A 19,476-nucleotide genomic window follows, 5' to 3' on the forward strand; every position below is an offset into this window, starting at 1 on the left:
TCTCCCGAAGTCAAGTGCCGGCTCCCTGAGAATCTCGGCTGCCTCAAACTTGGGAACGCGTAGCATTGCCCTCGATGTTTATACAGGAAAAGCTGCGGTTTTCCTATTGCTGCATTGCTAAGGGAAGTGAGAGTGCGGGTTGCGGGCCGGGCGGGCAGGAGCAGGAACCTTGGTGCGGCGGAGCCGTTTCCCGCGGCGGCCGGGACGGCTTTGCGGCAGGACGCGGCGGCGGGAGGGGCGCCGGGCAGGGCCGGCGCCGGGCAGGGCCCCTCCCGGAGCACGGGCACGGCTGGCGGCCCGGCCGCAGGTAAATGAATCCTCCCTTCGGTGCGGGGCGGGGCCGCAGGGGGCTGCCGGGCGGCCGGGCCGGGCTGGGCTCCCCGCAGCCTGCGCCGCGCTGCCTGCCCGCCCGGCTGGGGCTGTGTGCGAGGGCCGGCCGCGGCCGCGTTTGCACTGATGGCACAAACACGCCTGCAGTCATGTGCTCGTCTGCAAGGACATGTTCCCGTCCGCATAAAGAGGCCCCGTGCTTTCGTTTTTCCCACCCGGCTTACGGTCTCAGCAGGAATTTGGGTGCTTCTCGAGTCAGACTCCAGTATGTGTAGGCACAGGGTGCTGACATCCCTCTATTTTAATAGCCCGGAGTGTGACGTAATGCCGTGGGCTTCTTACCTTGCTTCTTTTAAGGAGCAGGCACCCAGACACAGCCAGTGGAGTTATGCCTTCTGGAATTAAATAGGCCTGACAAGAGAGTCTGTGTTATGTGGGAATGAATGTGTACTAGCTGGAGTATCAGCAGAAGCGCTGGGGTCACTGGCAGTGTGAGGTGAGGGAAGAACTCGAGTTGACGTTTATGTAGGGCATCATGATTGCTCCTGATGGGTTCTGCTCGTACGCACAAATGGTCCTCATCCTGCAAAGCTTTACAGACAGATCTCACGTTGAGCACTGCATACCCTACTAACTGACTGCAAAAAGTTGCAGTAAGAATAAGAAAACATCTGAATCTTAGTTGGTTCAATGCTCATACACTTTAAGCAACAGTAACTTTCATCTTTCCACTTTTATGTCTTACTTATTCAAAATTATTGAATTTAATTTGGGACTTAATCAGAAATCTAAAATGTGAAACAGGGCACTGTACAGTGGAATGAAAGTTCTTACCAGTCTGTAGCAGCTAGATACATTGTTCTTGCAGGACCTTATCAGACTGTAGTCAGGTTATTGTTAGCATTTCAGTATCATCAGATGCCTTGAGATTTCTACAGGGTTTCTATCATCTTCTGCTAAGATGAAGATGTAGTTTGGTTTGGCAAAGAGCAAGCACTTGTGCTGGGTAGTCACACAACTCTGTAGTGGTGCCTGTGGTTACAACCATCCCACAGGGCCAGCTGTTGTGGCAGGGCTGCCAGGACCTGAGCATTAGGGTTGCTGTGGTAGGTTGCTGAACTTCAGCATTATTTGGATCATTGCTTCTTTTCCTGCCAATTTATGTGATAAAGCACTGTGGTCCTAGCTGCTTGAAAAGCAAGAGAAGAGCTTAGTTTGGGGTCTGCAATGAGGTTGTGATTAAGTGCTGTATTTCCCTCAATGTCAACCACTGACAGTTATGGGAAATCCAGGTCTCACTGTGGAATGGCTTGTATTGTCCCAGCTGATTCTTTGGGTACCACAGCTGGAGAGAGGAGTTGGCTCCAGCTGCAGATCAGGGCTACTCAGAAAACTGTACAGTGCAGATTTGGATATCAAGTGTGTTTTCTTACAGCTGTGCCAGGATCTCAGGGAAGAAATGATCTCCTGTGTTCTTGTGGGAGATGGTGTGTTTCTTGTGTTCTTTTAAGCCTCTGGGGCAATGCAAGCTGTTATTCCCAGCTGTGCTTTTTACTTTTGTTCACAGCTTAACAAGGGCAGATTGAAAATGTCTTAATTTCTGAACTTAAAAAAAAAAAGTCAGGCATTTAAGGACTGAGTGTATTTCCTCTTCAGCCTAGTCCTAGAAAATGTGGAGTGAGTAGGTACTTCTGAAATTTCAGTTTGCATTAAGTAGAAGTGTTTATTTCTTTTTTTTAAGAGAAGTTTTATTTCACCTGAGGTTGTTCCACATCCTAGCAGGAGCCAAGCTTCTCCATAGAAGCAGATACAATTAGAACTATTAGACTGAGTCATGTTGTTTGTTGTTTCCTGCTTGTCTAGTTCAATCATATTTCCTCTTGTGCTGGAGGAGTTTGTATCACCCCTCTTGGATACCCGGTTCCCTGTCAATTTCTGTACTCTGTGCTGAATTCAGGAGACGACAGGCTGTTTTGTGGTGTCTGGGTGCCTGGCAGAACAGGCAGTGTTCTTGTAGGCAAGGACAGCATGTAAAATCCAAGTTATACAACTTCAGACAAAACTGGAATACAAGTACAGAAATAATTCACTCCCCTGGGCTGTTATTTGAGGCTACAGGTGTGTTTAAGACACAGATCCACATCTTGGGCCAAATCACTGCACTGCTTTGTTGTTTTTGTCCCTGTGGATTTTGTGAGGTCAGGCAGCATGCAGAGGGGGTGTGGTCTGGGTTTCAGTCTGATGTGACCTGAGAAAGTGCCCACGTGCTGATGAGTTTGTCTGGCTGCAGCCTGGGCTGTGTGTCACCAGCAGCTGCTCCCCTGTGGTCAGTCTGCTAGGCTTCTTGTTCCTTTCCTTGTTTAAGTCCTTCATCCTTCATCCCAGTCCAGTTGCTGAGATTTTAAATGGTTATTCATCCCCAGGAAGTGACACAGCCCTTCATTAGTTGGTGGTGCTCCCCAGCCAGGAGGGATGTGTGTCAGATGGCTGCAGTCCAGTCAGCGATAAAGATCTCGGGAGAGCTGTCCAGCAGTCAGTTTCTGGAAAAGAAATCCTTCCCGTCTTCCTCCACTCCTGGATGCTCCTCACCTCTCACCCTGCTTTGTTCTAGTACAGGCTGTTGTGCTTTTTGCAGCTTAGTGTTTCTTGTGTTTTAATCACTGTTTCCAAATGACAGTTCAAAGATAATGTGTACTGTAAGCACTGTTTATTGTGCACTGCTGTGTGCTCATCACTGGATGAGCTGTTCTGGAGCTGTGATGTGTTAGTTCTCCACAGGGGGAGGATGCCTGGGGAGCTTCCTTGTTAGAGGCACTGGGTGAGAACAGCAGCTGGGGAAAGTCTGTGCTTCACAGAGCCAGGCTTATGTGTCCTTGCTACGGGTCTGCTTCCCTCACAGGTCATGGCTTTCTTCTTCCTACCTGGGTTCACTTCTTTCTTCATTTCATCTTTTTGCAGGTGTTTATTTTTGTTTTGTTTTCTGTAGAGTAGAAGAGATCACCACTGCCCTTTAGCTTGACCATAATTAGGCCCCAGGTTAATTGCAGCTGTTCCTGCTGTTTATCTCTCCCTGGGTCCAGCAGACAGGATGTGGGAGCTCTTCTTCATTGGTCAATGTTGGCAGTTAATTTCATCCTTGAGGGCAATGAGACTTGCAAACAGGTGGGTTTGCAGCATGGAAATGGTTATGCTTACATTCAGCTGCCCTCTCTGGACCCTATAGCCAAGCATTCCTGACCAGGGAGCCTCTTTCTCCAGTTTTTGTGAGTTTTTCCTGAGTATTGAGAGTGGGTTTGTGCAGGAATATCGGTCAGAAGATTTTTTTGTGAGACATTTTAATGTTGGGATAGTGTGAAAAAATTTAAGCAATGAATTTCTCAGTTTGTCAGTTGGGGAGAGAGGCCTTTGGAGAGGGGCTTTAAAAATGTGGTCTAAAGACAATTGCCCAGGTAATATTGAACCAATCCTTGACTGCCATATGGCAACATTTTGAAACTGTGGTTCCCTGTATATGAAAAGTTTCTTGTAGTTTTCTCTTCTTTCTTTGTAAATTTCCTGCACCCATTGAAATGGTGTATCTAACAAGTTTGTGTGCTCTGTCTCACTTGATGTACGCAGCAGTAGGTCCTGGGGTTTTGGAATCACTTGGGAGAAGGCTTGCCTTGTGCCACAGTAACAAAACACAGCCAGAATCCAAGAGAATGTGATAGTTTGCACAGGGACAGTGTCCCAACTTTTTCTTGCTGTCTGCAGTTGTCCCTTGTGAAATTCCTCCTTATCAGTTGCCTCTCCAAGAGGAGTGTGACAGGCAAGCAGGAGTGCAGCCTTCAATTGCTGCTCAGAGAACTGGCCACTGCAGTGCCTGGGGTACATAACCACTCAGAGGGAAAGTGTAATGAGCCAGGTTTCTTGCAGGACTCTTCTTCAGCCCCTTGTGCAAGCACTTTGTGCCAGTGACGTGCAGAACTGCATAGGCGGTGGTAAAGGCTGTGTGTGTGACAGCTATCTCTGCATCCTTGTTCTCTCTTCTGTGCACTCAGGTGTGCCCACCTGACAAATACAGCTCAACTTCTTAACTATTAGGTAGCACCCTAAGTCATCAGCTTCATAGCTATTTTCAGGGATCCTGCACAGCAGAGCCTGGTTTTCAAGGACTATCATTGACCTAAGTGTGTCCTGCTTAGATTCAGGGCTATATTTGTCTGATGTGACCTACAGAGCAGGTCAGAAATCCTTGTAGCAGCGAAACAAAAGGATGAGCCTGCAGGTTGTGGTTGTTTGAGGTACCACTGGAAGACATCCAGATCACAGTCTGAAGTTGCTCAGACTGGCAGGTAGAAAAGCTCAGTAGGTACACAGCTGTGCCAGCCCCAGTGGGTTGTATTCAAAGAGGCAATGCATTCACCTCTTCTTCAGATGACCTGTTGTTCAGACGAGGTTTGTCTGAACAACACATGGCCCATAAACTGGACTGCAGTGGTCCAGACCTACAGCATAACAGAAATAAAAGTCCCTAGGCTGCTTGAAATTTGCTCTGCTACCCAGTTGTTACCCAGCTGAAAGAATCTGTTTTCCTTCTTGGCCTTGGAGTTCCAGCCCACAGTTGTAATGCAGTGTGAGATAAGCAGAGCTGGTTCCCACAGAAGGTTCCAGTGTGTTGAGAAGGGGATAGGGCAATCTTCCCAGTGCCTGAGGCACCCTTGCTCTCTATTTGCCTACAGGTAGCTTGTAAAACTCCTCTTGTGCTCTTGAGATAAAATTCTCAGAAACCCTAATCTTTGGCAGGAATTTGAGCCCAAGGGTCATTAAGAATCAATGAAACTTGAGGGACTTCTAATAATACCTGTCTTTTGCTACCTTTTGCTGACTGAGAGCTCCTGTAATTTATGCATTTCCTCGTGAAAATCATTGATAGTTCCTTTCTAATTCTCTGTCCAAATACCAGAGGAAGTCTCTATTTATCTGTTGTGTATCACTTATTCTGTTAAGCATCTCTGTTATCTGGAGATAGGAAGTCCTCTGAGCACCAAAACCAATGAGATTGCTTATCAAGTTGTGTGAGGTCTCCTTCCTTTCTGCTTTTCCCCTCTGCTTCACAGCCTTTTCTGTACTTTTTAAATTTTGCCATGCAATGCTTGGATATTTTCCATGACCCACAAGGATCTTGAAAACATATCAGGAAATTAAATGATCTCTTCCTTGGTGTTTGTCATTCATGATTTTTCTTTCCTGTCAGACTGTGCTGTCACCCAGGTTAAATCCATGTGTCTTCTCCAAGGGAGGTAATCTTTACTAAGCTGAACTTCAGTGTCTCATGTGCTATGACCAGTAATCCTTGCTGTTTATCTCAGCCATGTGAATGATGGGACCATTATAAACTTGTGGTAGTAAAGACTGCTCATGTTGTAAGTACACATTAATTATTTGTCTGCTTCATGTTCATGCTGGGCAGATATACAGAAAACTGTTATTCAGCCTCTGCAATCTCTGTCTGTGTCCAGCAGTTTTTGCTGAGTACAATGCAGTATGCTCCTTTTTTCACTAAGACTAGTTCCCAGGGACCTGGATGAGCACAAATCCAAGCTTATAGTTGCCCTTAGCTTCATCACTCTATAATAGTTTGGGCTGATGCTTCTTCCTTCCTCTCATATTCACTGCCTTAGACTGAATGTTTTTGGAAAATTTAAGGTGTTTCAAGAAACAAGACATAAAGCAATACACTTTATAGTAACTTAAAAGGAGTTTAACTTATCCCATTGTTTGCCTTTTTTTACTCTTCCCATGAAGGAAGTGATTTTCACTGCTTTCCATCTTGGAGGAGATTCTGATGAAACTGTTTACTGCCATGTCAGAGTTTGCTTTCATTTGGCACCAAATCCATGCAGACATCTGAATTAAATTTTTATTGAGTGCCACTGTCAGAAATTGCTTAAATGCTTTTATGGATGATATGTAATTGCAGGAGCCCAGTGCTAGTGGGAATTACTGGCACAACTCTTCTTTGGTGTAGGAAAGGGTGAGCCTGCCACCACTGATGTCACCTTTCACATCTTTATTGAGCAGGGCAAACAGACTAGCTGGGAAGGTATGAATGCTGCAGTTTGTGAGCCATGTGATACAGGGGCCTGTCATCTTCTCATGACCATGTGATTCAGCATCCCACTGGATATGAGGTCAGTTTGTAGTTTGGCATCACCACACTTGGCTGGGTGGTACTGGATAGCTGCAGTCTCACAGGATCCAGAGAAACATTCAGCTGCTTGAAGTCTCCAGCATTTAAAAATGAACTTGTTAAATGTAAGTGTCAATTTTTGTCCTTTGCTTTCCACCTTTTCTACTGACTTAAAATAAAAACCAGACCAACATTGTATCAGCTGACTCTAGAATGCTGCAGTGGTGTGTCACACACCCTTCTGGAGTGATTGCTGCTCCAGTTGTGTGAGGAAGTGCAAGGCTGCATTCTCTGCCAATTCCCATGAGGCAGCATGTTTGAATGGACCAGGCTGTAGCCTATGGTTATGTTGGTGCTAGTTTTGATCAAGTGAATGCCTCTTGCACTTTGCAACTTCAAAATACCATTCTTGCTGTAGAAATATGCTACAGACAGACGTAGAATAAGTGGACGGGTTGCACCACATTATGTCCCTTTGGGTGTTCCTTGAGCTCCCAAGCTCCATGGTACCAGGAGGTATAACACTGTTCTGAGGCTGCTGGCAGGAGTGAGCTTCAAGAGTAAACTCCATGCTGCCTTAAGCTGACAATGCAGATGTGCCCAGGATGACTTAATTTCCCACTGCTGTCAGCTGGCACAGTTGCACAGCTTTGCAAAGCGTCTGCTCCCATAGTGTTCTGATTTGAAATAACTCCAGGTCTGTTTTGTTCAGCCCTCTGGTTGTGGTTTTGTCTCTATCTTCAGTGTCTTACTCTATGTTCACATAACTGAAGCTGATCCTACCCTGGTTCACTGTGAGACTAGCAAAGGGAATCCTTGAATGGAGTTAAGGGGAGAAAGATCTCAGTGTAAAGGCTTGATGTTCCAGAGTTGTGTATATGATTAGTTATTGCTTTTAAAAGTTACTTAGTTGGAGTCTCTTTGTGGACATCATAGTCTGAACTGCAGATCTACTAGGAGAGAGGGTGGGCTGCTGCTTTTGAGCACAGCTGTGTCATGGCTGGCTACAACTGAAGCAGGGGTGGGAGGGAGCTACTGGGGGATTGTGGAGGAGATTGGTTTGTGCTAACAGAATTCTGTGCCCCCTTCCTCTCTCCCTCTGGCTTGCTATAATAAAGGGTGCCTATTTAAGTAGTTTTCCAAATAGAAGTTAGGCTGATAGACTGTTATGGTTTAAAAAAACCCCACCTTATATAGAAGTATTTTCTGTTTTTGATGCTGCTTAATAGATGTTTCCCTGCTAAGTGTAAATTTTCATGGGTCCTAGTAGCACTTCAGCAGCATATACAAGCTAATGAGCTGCTAATTATCGGCCCAGCCCAGCTAATTAGTTTTGTTACGAGTGTATTAATCTAGGCAGAGCTCTGAGCTAATGCAGCTTTGCTGGTTCTAGGACTTGAGCTATGTTCAAAACTCTGACTTTAAGCTGTTCTGCATGTACAGGCTCTGGGTACTGTAATTTGTCTTAGGAGACCTGAGGGCTGTTCTCCTTCCAGTGTAAATGCCCGGTCTCCAGGTCTCAATAACTCGCAGACATTTGACAGGCTACCCCAGTTTAAACATATCTGCTGCGTTTCCCTTCAGCATGGCAGCACTGTGGCTGGAGCCTCAAGAGTGAGACTTGGACAGCAGCAGACTTGGTGTGGCAGCAGTCAGCAATGGGACACCTCCTTACTGCACCATAGGGAATAGAAAACCCCTTCCTTCCTTTCTTCCTTCCTTCCTGCTCACAGGTGTAAGCTTAGGTGATCAATACAGCTCTCAGTAGTTGTAGCCTTAAAGCTCCTTGCTGGTCTTATGTTTTTCCCAGTTAGTCAACAGTTTGGAAGTAAAGATCTGCAGATTTGCAACAGTGCAGGATACGTATATTTAGTTTTGCTGGTAGGTTGCATTGTCCCTGGGGCTTAGGTTGCTACATGGTTTCACTTGAGTTCACAGCAATATTTTAGAGAGAAACTGTGTGCAGTGCTCTGCAGCAGCCTCCTAGCATTGACTTATTTGGCCAATGTCACAGTTCTGTTCATGCAGATGGGTAGGCAGGGTAGCTGCTATAAAGCTCATGTTGGTCTTCATAAAATTGTGAGTTCAAGCAATCTTGGAGAAAAAGGCAATGTAGTTTATCAACTTTTTCTTAGAGCCCTAAGGGAAACTCTATGAAGCATTCCTTAGGTGACTACCTCTCAATGCAGTTTTCTAAACCTTGGTTAACAAATGGTATCACTTTGGTTCCCCATCATCCGGTGACCCATCTTGCTCTCTGCAGCTTTCAGTTCAAAAAGTGATGATACACAGAGTTCATGCAGAGTGAACAACAGAAACCACAAAGGGTTTCTTCATACACAATAATATTGGTGCCAATTGAAGGATAAAGTTAAATGAAGAGGATTATGGCTGTGATAGGAGTGATGTGATTAAACATATTTACCTGAGAATAGACTCTTGCTGATGTGATGTTTTGCTTTTCTTTGCAGGTACTCTTCATCACTATGAGCTTGTTTCATACAGGGACCTTAGCCCACTTGGTCAGTGGATGTTAGATCTTCCCTGTGAAGCCAAACTGAGTTGGTTACTTCCTACCACAATGGGTTGGGGTTGGTGACTGTGTTTGCCCAGCAGGTCTAAGTTCATGGTGTGCCAAGGACAGATGTGAAGCAGGTCTTCAGCTCCATATTGATGTGGTATCTTCTTAACGCATCGCGACGTCCTGAGCCCACAGCAGCACAGGATATGGAGGCTCTTGAAGTGGATGACATCAGCCCTGCCTTGGAAGTGACTGAGGACTTCTTCAATAGTTTTGATACTAAGCTTGAAAAGATTGTGCAGCCCTCTGAGGTGTATGGTGTACAGGAGGTCCCTGAGCTGGTTGGGCGTGAGGTGTTTGATCAGCTAACTGAGAGCAGGAACCTGAGGAACGCCGCCTCCTTAGCCAAAGGCAGCCTCATCTGGGATCACTGCAAAAATGGCCTCTTGGAAACCAAAGCTCAGACAGCATTCCCTGCCAAAGACCAACACGTGGTGCAGAGGGGAACAGCTGCTGACAGCCTGGCTTGGGCAGGGGAAGGGGAGAACACAGCTTTTAATATCTTCAGGATCTGCCAGCGGCGCAGAGACAGGCCTCGCTCAGTGAATGACATCCTGGTGCAGAGTGAGGAAACCTCCATGTTCAAACCAGGCCACAACAGGTCACGCTCTGATATCAGCCATGTCAACTGGAGAGTGGTCTTCACAGGCACCTCCCTGCAGCAGCCACCTGCACCTGGGCAGGACAATAATTGTGCTCTGCTTTCCTACCTGGCGTTAACCAAGGGAGAGGACATCCAAGGAAACACAGGTTTGTGGTGGTGCTTTGTTTATGTTTGTAGGAGGAGTTTCCTATTTGGTTTTAATACTTGTCTTGAAAGAGAAGCTGGATGTTAAAAAAACACAAAAAACTCACTCAAAACCCAACTGTGAGGTAACTTTTAAAAGAAGAGAAATCAGTATGGCTCTTTTGTCTTTGATGTGTCTCTGTGTGTTTGCCTGCTTAAGAACAGTTTTTTAAACTTACCTTGATTTCTGTTCTTTTTATGGTTTAAAAAACTAAGCTTGTTTAACTTTCTACTTCTATCTTATTCAGTGTGACTCAAAAAAATAATTTATTTGCTCTGTATTTCTGATCATTTCCTTGAGTGATTTTCCCAAACTTAAAAAAAGCTTTGAATGCTAAGCTATTGGGAGAATGGCAAATCCAGACAAAAGCAGTTTTCATAAAGTGAAAGAATGGCCATTAAAAGAGGATGTACAGAGCTTTACTATAAGGCCTGAGATCTCTGTTCTCTTTCTTTAAATAATGCTGACTCTTCAGTCCATAAACAATTAACAGAAAGCAAAGCACTCAATTTGTCAATATTAAGACATCCCTGCCAGCTTTGTGTGAGGCACAGGAAGTGTTATCAGATTGAGGCAGGCGTCTCCAGTGAGCCGTATAAAGCTGTGGTTCAGCCAGTGATATTTCTTCCTTTTCCTTTCCCAAGCAGTGCACTGGAGGAGGTTCTGCTCAGGGCTTTGGAAACACTGACCCAGTGTCTCCTCCATCTCCATGATTTATTTTGTAGATGCCAGAAATTGTCCAGGAACTTAGGAAGAAGAAAAGCAGCTAGTGCCACAAAGATTTTTATAATCTAAATAAAGACAGAGCTTAGCTAAAAATCAAGAGATTGTGAAAGGGTGCATGTACCATATGATGACTTGACTCCAGTTATGAATAGGTGGCCTGTTTGGAGTTAAAACAAACTTTTTGTGTTGGGTTTTCCAGGTAAGGCAGCTGTATTGGAACATGGAAAGCAGATGCCTAAATGTTTGTGGCTGGGGAGATGTGTGTGTGTGTATAAGTATATATAACATGTAAGTATAGGTACAAACATGTAATGGTATAACATGTAATAGGTACAAACATGTAGGTTATTGTGTTATATTTGACACAGTTGCTGTGTCCCAAAGAAGGGTGTTCTTGGCTGACAAAGGCAAGTGTACCTGCTGTTATTTTTGTCTAGGGGGATATACTGCTTCTTGTAGAGTGGGGTCTCTTGTTCTGTGTCCTTTCTGAGGAAAGGACGCAGAACAGAAATGCACCCCCAAGTCTGAAGACAGAGCTCTTCGTTTTTGTCTGGGCATCTCCTGGGTTTAATGTGTAAAAATGTTATATGCCCACAGAAACTTCATTAAAATGTAGCCATTGAAGGTCTATACATGTCCCTGATAGTGTTTTAGGCTTAGTCTGTGATTCTATGATATGAAATTCCCATGGACCCACTTCTCAAGGTTGTCAGTGCTTGCTGTGTGCCCTCCAAGAGCCTTTGTGTATGGGATGCTGGCAGGCAGGGGTACTTTCTTTGAAGAAGGAGAGCTTTTGTGCTCTGAAAATACACTTTTTTAACCTGTTTCCTTTACCTGTTCTGTTCAGCTGCTATGCAGGTTTTACAAGGTAGCCATGCTATTTCTTCCCTCTGTGTTTACAAGACAGCCTCACAAAGAGTTTGCTGCTGCTGTTAGCTGAGCTGAAAAGAGAAGCTCAGAAGCAAGAAAGTAGGTTTTGCAGATGTGTATTTGTGGCTACTAATTATTCTCCAGAAAAGGTTGAAGGATGTATTTGGAGGTTGGATAAAACCCACTGCAGTTGTTGAAGGGGCCATAGTGGTTGCATCCTTAGAAGACTTCCCTTTTCAGGGTTTAATCCAAATTAAATGAATGATGTGAGATACTGAGAGGACCTTCAGCAGCTCGTGTCAGTCCTCACTGCTGTAAAGGACTTCCCTCTGGAGCCTGCAGAGGTCTCCCAGTCCTCCAAAGCTGCCCCAGTTACTGCACAGATGAACTCTTCACTTTTTTTTTATCATCGTGATATATGCATTACTGTGGGCTTATCTATTCTTGCTGCTTGCTTTTTTAGAGAATCACAGAATCATTTAGGTTGGAAAAAACCCTTGAGATTATCTGCTTGAGCTGTTAACCCAGCACTGCTGATTCTACCACTAAACTGTAATACAAATAAAAAGACACTGAATCCTATCCATGTGCTGAGAAAGAAAGGGACCTAAAAAGAAGCTGTGCCTTTTGGGGCTGTATCTTAGGCCCGCTGGTGAAAGAGCTCATGTGCTAGAAATAAACCCTGTTTGTGCTATGGGGCACAAGTGGGAAGCAGAGCTAGCAAAGACAGAAGTTGTAAGCAAATTCAAGGCAGGCACATGGCCTGGAAAACAAAGAGAGAATACTGCTTCTGTAATGTACAGTGAAGCTTAGCTTGGATTTTTAAAACATAGTGTGTTAAAAACAGCATGGCTTCATGGTCATGTGGAAGTTATCATTCAAACACTGCCACCCCTGACAGTGTGGGTGCTATAGTAGTTTTTCCAGGTCACTGTTTTGTTTGCCTGCTGTGACTGTGAGCTTGGGAAGCTCTAGAGTTGTCTCTGTCTTGAGCACCTGCACACAGACAAACTGAAGGATGCATATCTGCAGACCTAGGTGGGAAGAAAAGACTGTATTTTTAAACAGGAAGATAGTGGACATTGTGGATCTGAGGCACAGTTTGTCCCTGATCTAGCAAATCCCACTGAGAAGGTGACTAGCCCAACCCAATCTGAGAGCATTTTAGGTCCCAAACATGTTTTGTAAAAGTGCTCAGTTTTGTAAAAATCCTAGAGGAAAACTACTGACAAAAACTCTGTAACTTACACTAAGCACTAGTCACTTCCTAAGCATTAGAGAGTTCAGAGAGGAGTGCCCCCTCAAGATGCAAACTTGTCACAAAGTAGGCATCTCTGCTTCTGCACTTTCCCAAGTTACTTGGAATGACTGTTGTCAGAAATGCTTCAGTGGTGGGAAACAGAGTAGGCTTTCCTGCCATGCCAACTGAGATGCAAGTACAGTCAGTTGTTCTGGAGTGTGCATCTTCTGGACATGCTGATACAACATTTAGTCTCTCTCTCCACAGGTACTGGTTGCACCAGCTGCCCCTAGTGTGGTGAGTGGTAGGTGTGTGCTAGGCTGTCCTGGTTTTAGTGCTGTGTGCAGGGTTCCTAGCTGGGACCAGTGGGCACTTCCCAGGGAGAGGAGAGATGCTGAGGAAGATATTACTCTGTCCCCAGCTGCTGAGTCTCTGTTTTCCTCTGCTGTCTTCCACCTCTTTCCTTGAAATTGTAGCTCCAAATGGATCAGATGTGGGCCATTTACTGTGATTATTTCCTTTTTTTTTTTTACTTTTCTTCAATTTACTCTGCCTGTCTCCACAAACAGGAAAAGAAATGCATTTTCTGTTTGGAAGGTAGATAGAGAGCTGGTACCATTTGCTCTCTGAGTGAAAGGTATTATCTGGCACAGTGCATGTGGAGGAGAGAAAGGAGCAGAGCTGTAAGATGTGTGTGTATGTGCAGCATATGGATTCAGCCTGTCTCTGCCAGCATCTATTGCCCTGACCTAAACAATACGAGGCATTTGAATGTTAATCAAGGTGGCTGCTGGTTCTGTCCCAGTTTGAGTGAGAGCCATTGGAGCCAATTTCACAGAGCTTGAAGGGTAGGAGTGGGGTGAAGGAGGGAGAGGGGGCTGCCTCTGTGAAAGACAGGGAGAGATAGCCTTTCTCTAACTCAACAAAAGACAAGCAAACCTGTGTGCAGATGAAGGAGGGGTGGCTGGGGGAAGGTTATGAGTTGTCTTATTATGGAGGAGCTTGAACGGTCATCTGTACTTGATGGAAGCGAGAGAGATTGCAGTTGGAGCTGCAGCAGTGCTGCCTCCCTGATTGGATTAATAGAAAGGGAAGATGACTCTAGAATGGCTGTCCATTATCTGCACTACAAAGGGATTAGTGTGGGTTTCAGAGAAATTAATGGCTTTTGAGTTAGTGCAGAAATACTAATGAATGTCAGGGCCAGAGATGTACAGTGAACAAAATTGGTTCTCTTTTAGTGTGTCCATGTGTGTGCACATCTATCTATTTGGGCTATCAAAGTGTGCTTTTTCTCTGCCATTTTGGGTTATAGATTAGGCTTTCAGTTTTCATATTTAGCTGAAATACTCTTGAGTAGTTTATTGATATGCAAGGTATAGTTATACTGACCTTTTTAGACCTAGTGCCAAAATAGCAATTTTTAAAATTATTGTTATGGTTTTAGCCATATCTGCAGGAAATCTCTGTAGATGGAGTGCTTTGAGCATGGTGTTAAAAGCAGGCTCCATTCTGAGTATGTGGGTGAATGGGGAAGCTGAGGCTGAACTGTCAAGGTGAAACCTAAGTGCCTCCTTTTTGTTAGGGTGACTGCAAGGTAGCATTTAACCCCCATGAGACTTCCATACCAACACTGAGTATATCAAACAATTCATTTTCATATATGTTCATTAAGTTTAACTGGAGCTTGTCTACTTAATCCTTATAAATCCTTAAAAGCTGGACTTTGCTGAAGAGCTAGCAAAGGCTTTTACTGCTGCTGTTTTGATTTTTTCTCCTTCCCATAGAAGAAACTGGGACTTAGGTACAGGAATACTTCCAGCCAAAGGGAGAAGCACCTTCTTAGAATGAAGCTTACAGCCCAAGGTTGCCCCAGCTGATATCAGAAGCCCCTGGACAGTAACTGAGTTTCTCAAATACTCAAGAGTCCCTGACTCTCCTTGTGCTCTGGGAGGACAGACAGACTGATCCCTTAGCCAGCAGTGGTGAGAGCAGTGTGGCCAGCAATCTTGGCCATATTAGCTGGGAAGCCCAGTGCAGATGGAGATGTAGTTTCTATACAGGCCTGGTTTTGTTTCCGAGCTTCATCCAGTCTAGATGTTTCTCTTCTCTTAGCTCTGTGTTGCAGACATCCTCAATACACTCAGAGATGATGTCCAAAGCTTGTTAGAGTGTGGCCTGTTAACATGAGTGTAACTGGTTAAGCTGAGATGCTGAAAATGTTGTATGCCTCCAGCTATCCCTGTTTCAAAGGCTGTCAGCCCCAGGGTGGAAATCTCGCATAGCCAGCTCTTGTGGTCTGTAATGCTGTGTGTTAAGGTCAATAGGTGCTGATTTTGTTGTGACCTAGTTATGCTGGGCAGTGGATGAGGAGCTGTTTCCAGGTGGCTACCTTGCTCTTGTGCCAGGAATAGCAGACTCCAAGAGAGATAGACAGTTGGAGGCAGAAACCTTTACTTATGTCTGCTGATTGTCACTGTTTGTAAGTCAAGACCCAGCACAGGTACCCTTACTGGAAGGGTGGAGTAGAACTCAAATGAGAGTGACAGTTTGTTCCTCAGGCCTGGGCTGTTTTGGGATGCCAACTGTTACAGTTGATATTACAGTATAATAGTGAATGCCTCTGAATTTATACAGGGACCAAAAAAAATTGCCTAGAGCCACATGCCTAGCCCAAGGTGAAAATATGAATCTTGCCTGTGGTGGCTGAAGTCTGCAAATCAGATTGGAACAAATTTTGTATGGAAATCTCTTTTTAAAACTCAGAAATGCTTTAGATAATTCCTTTTAAATTGCATCAGTTTAGTGCTTGGAGTGACTTGTGTATGGCTGGCTTTCTGTGGATGAAGAAAATTCCCCTGGTCTTTGCCTTGGACTGGGGTTTGTGAAACTGTCTGCTCCAAAGCAGCTGAAGTGCTGAGATGCTCAGGTGAATGTGTTTGAATCCCTCTGGGTAGCCTCTTTCTTTTCATTTTTGATTGTGTCTGCTACTCCTGAGCCTGATTCTCATAAATCAGCAAAACTCTGGAGTAAACAGAGCCACACAAAATGTTCTGATCCCAGGTCTTGCTGCAAAGTGGTAAGAAGCTGCTGTGTTGGTCACAGTTCTGCATTCAGTGGGTCAGTCTGGGACCAGGTGCTGTACCCAGTGCTGGCAGCAGGGCTGTTCCAGCTGGTTCCAACAGCCCCTCCACAGGACACTGCTATGCCCATCAGCCACAGGTGGGGCCTCTGTGGCAGAACATGTCTCAGGAAGGGCACAGCATTGGCAGCTGAGGGTCAGAGGATGAGAATGTGCTCCAGCCCCTGGGGATAGCATGGTGCAGCAGAACCTCCCTGCAGGCCCATGTGGGACCCCATACTGGAAATGTGGAGGTTGCCTAGAGGAACTGTGGCCACAGAGAGCTCATGCTGGGGTACGTTTAACCTGAAGGACTGCAGCCCCTGGAGGGGACCATGCTGGAGCAGGGGAAAGGAGTGAGAAGGAAGGAGCAGCAGAGGGAGCTGAGCAGATATCACTGTTCTCTTTCCTTCTGAGCTGCTTAAGATGGGGGAAGCAGAGGTGGTGTGTGTGAAAACATGAACTTGAGCCTGGGAAGCAGCAGGAAGGAGAGGGTAAGGTGTTTTAATTTGTATGTGTTTCTCACTGTCAAAATTTATTCTAGCTGGCATTAGATTACTTGATAGTATTGTCCTCTTCTGGACTAGGTTCTGGGAGACCTGCAGTGTTTTGTTGCTCTGCCATTGTCATCCTGGATATCTCAGGAAAATTGCTTTGTTTCTCTGTCCCTCTGTTTCTTTCTTCCCTTTTTGTAAGGTGTTTTTGGTACGTCTGGGTAAAAGCTGCTGTATTCTCAGTGTCTCAAATGCAGTTAGTGCTTGTGTTTGATAATTATAACCTATTAGATGAAGATTCTCTCTGTGATCCTATCCTCAGATATGCCATGTATGGCTTAGGAGAGATATAGAAGCCAGAATGATGTAGTAATTTGAGACAATTTAAAAAAATAATCATAATATTCTATTTTTTTTCCTCCAGAACATAAGACAGTGTTCCCAAATCTTCTGAAGAAGGGATACTTGGAAGTTAGAAGAGACAATGACAGCTACTGGCAAACCTGTTACGCTGAGCTCTCCCAGTACAAACTGTACCTGTATTGCTTGGACAGCAGTGGCAACCAGACTCTTCCCACCGTGTATCCACTCATGCGTTTTCAAAGGGTCACTGTTACCGGTGGTGTTGAAACCAAGGTGGTGGACACTGTCCTGTCAGACAGCTCACAGCTACAGCTGAAGGCAGAGTCCTCGTGGGAGACTTTGGACTGGGGGCAGAAACTTTGGGAGGCAGTGCGTGCTTCTGTGCCTGCTTTTACAAGACAGCAGGAGAAACTGGAGAATGTGCCAAAGCCTGAAAATAACAGTGACCTTTCTCAAACTAATGGATTGTTAGAGAAGCCTATGGAGCTCTTCCTATCCATGAATTTGACTGAAAACACTAAAGAGTACCAAAATATTCTGAAATCAGGGACTCTCTACAGGTTAACCGTCCAGAATAACTGGAAGGCATTTACTTTTGTCTTGAACAGGTCTTACCTCATGGCATTCCAGCCGGGTAGGCTTGACGAAGATCCCCTGCTGAGCTACAATGTGGATGTGTGCCTGTCAGTGCAGACAGATACTCAGGATGGCTGTGACTCTTGCTTTCAGGTCATTTTCCCCCAGGATGTGCTGCGCCTGCGCGCAGAGACCCGTCAGAGGGCCCAGGAGTGGATGGAGGCGCTGAAAGCAGCAGCCAACGCTACTCGAAGTTTAACTCAAAACCCACAGGTCACGCTTAGGAGCAAACCTGGAGATCGGCCCTTTGGAAGTGAGCTTAGAAAGAGCAAGCGCCAGTCTGTGACCACCAGCTTCCTGAGCATCCTGACCACTCTGTCTCTAGAGAGAGGGCTCACAGTTCAGAGCTTCAAGTGTGCAGGTGAGCAGCCAGGTTGCAGCATCTGCATTTACACCCCCTCTGCAGGGAAAGAAAATCACTGGAAAGAGTGTGTGTATTTTAGCAGCACAGCTGTTCCCTGCCTCTCACTGTGGCTGTAGTTAACCTTTCTCTCTGTCAAATGTGGGGAAAAACCTGTGGGTATTCAGAGGTTCATCTGCTTTTGATGAGCAGTGCTGAAACATTTACACCCTGCACATATACCACTACATGGGCCAGTGCTGCCCTGAGCTGTTTACTTGATTCAGGACACTGTAAAGGTCATCCAGAATCAAAGGGGCTTAAATTCATTTGTTGTCTGACTCTAGTCCTATAGGCAAGATCATGTTTTTATCCAGTTTTGGAATGGAGTGAAAATAGAGAGGACCTGTGTGAATGCAGTTCATTGTGATTTTACTTTAGCAAGGGCACCTGTGTGGGGCAAACTTAGGCACCTTATGCCCAAACTGTAGTCTCTGACTTGCTTTAGTTACACTCACTTAGAAATTATCAGCTCAAGCAGAAACAGCTGTTTTGGAGACTTTTGTGTTATAGGAGCTGTGATGGTCCTGCCTCCTCCCTGTGCTGCTTTGGGGTGTGGTTCTCATGTGACACACATGAATCTGGGGAGTATCTGTGTGGGCTCAGGACCTGCTGGCTGGCCTGAATCTCTTCCAGGGGAGACCTGACCCTAGAAATACTAGACTGCCCTCAAAATTGGCTGTGGGTGCAGTTGGGTTTGTCCTTCTCTGGTAGTCACCTGCAGGTCCTGTTCCTGCTCATCTCTCCTCATCTCTTCACACTTCATGGCACTCACCTGGCAGCTGGAGCATCATATGAAGGTTGGCATCATTGCAGTTAGTGATTTGGTCACAGTATTTGGGCTTCTGCCTGAATTCAGCTCTGTTCTTCGCCACATCTGTATGATTTGATGTAATCTGTTTTATACTTTGCTTCATCCTCTGACTGAGGTTCAGGAGAGTTTCAAGTGAATGTTTTCAATGACCTCTACAATGGGATCAGGCCCTGGGATGGCAACAAAATACGTATCTCCAATGTGGAACAGGTATTAGTCTTGCTTTATGTAGTATAGGAGCAGACTTTTTTCTGGGAAAGGGTGGATTCCCTCTCCCAAACATGAGATGGTTAATATCCATTCACTCGTATATTCCCCACAAAAATTAGGTGCTCTGACCAGGGTTTGCATGATGTCTTTTCCTGACACCTGAGGCATTCCCAACACTCCTGTGGTCTCCTTTCAGTCTGCCAAACTGAACAAAGGTTCTTGTGCAGAGAAACTCTTCTTGAGTTGTGGAGGGTCTGTGGGAAGATGGTCACTGGGCTTCTCAGTGCCCGGGGATGGGGATTCACAGCACTTTCTCTAGGAGAAGGTCCTTTGCCATTCCTGTGACCCTTAGAGCCATTACCACGGTGCAGAGAAATAAATTATTTTAGTTATAACTGGGGAAACTTGTTTGGCTCAGAAAAGTTTGTGCTGAGGATGCACATGGGCAAGCTGAGCCTCTCTCCTTGTTCCTTGCTCCCTGGGCAGTTGTGCCGTTCTGGGTATGGGCTGCTGTTTAACCTAAGGGGCCTGCTGTTGGTAATTACAGCTTGCAGGCATTGAGAGCATTTTCCCCAGGGCTGCTGGGAGGGGTAAGCTTGGAGAAAGATGAGGAGGGGGGAGGAAGAAAAGTTTTGCTGTGAATTCTTCAGCCATTTAGTGCAAATTCCTGTAATTACCGTCTTTGTGTCCTGTCCCAATGGCACATAATACAGCAGAAGCCTTTCCTAATT

The 19,476-nt window shown here is 45.4% G+C and overlaps 1 protein-coding gene across 6 annotated transcripts in view; it reads left to right on the forward strand.

Moving 5' to 3' along the window:
* The first annotated feature begins 230 nt into the window (after window positions 1–230).
* PLEKHM3 (pleckstrin homology domain containing M3) overlaps window positions 231–19,476 on the forward strand; it is a 92,077-nt gene continuing 72,831 nt past the window's right edge. For 5 of the 6 annotated variants that reach the window (XR_008841000.1, XR_008841002.1, XR_008841003.1 and 2 more), the window contains exons 1-3: window positions 232–307; window positions 8,974–9,833; window positions 16,747–17,682. Coding sequence is in view for 2 of the 6 variants with exons in the window: in XM_056496855.1 (XP_056352830.1) it covers window positions 9,176–9,833; window positions 16,747–17,682 (1,594 nt within the window). In the remaining 4 variants the exon portion in view is untranslated. Of the gene's footprint in view, window positions 308–6,393; window positions 6,628–8,973; window positions 9,834–16,746; window positions 17,683–19,476 lie in introns of all 6 variants that reach the window. The other variant, XM_056496856.1, reaches the window with a different exon arrangement.

The sequence above is a fragment of the Oenanthe melanoleuca genome, chromosome 7, assembly GCF_029582105.1.
Source record: "Oenanthe melanoleuca isolate GR-GAL-2019-014 chromosome 7, OMel1.0, whole genome shotgun sequence".
Taxonomy (NCBI): domain Eukaryota; kingdom Metazoa; phylum Chordata; class Aves; order Passeriformes; family Muscicapidae; genus Oenanthe; species Oenanthe melanoleuca.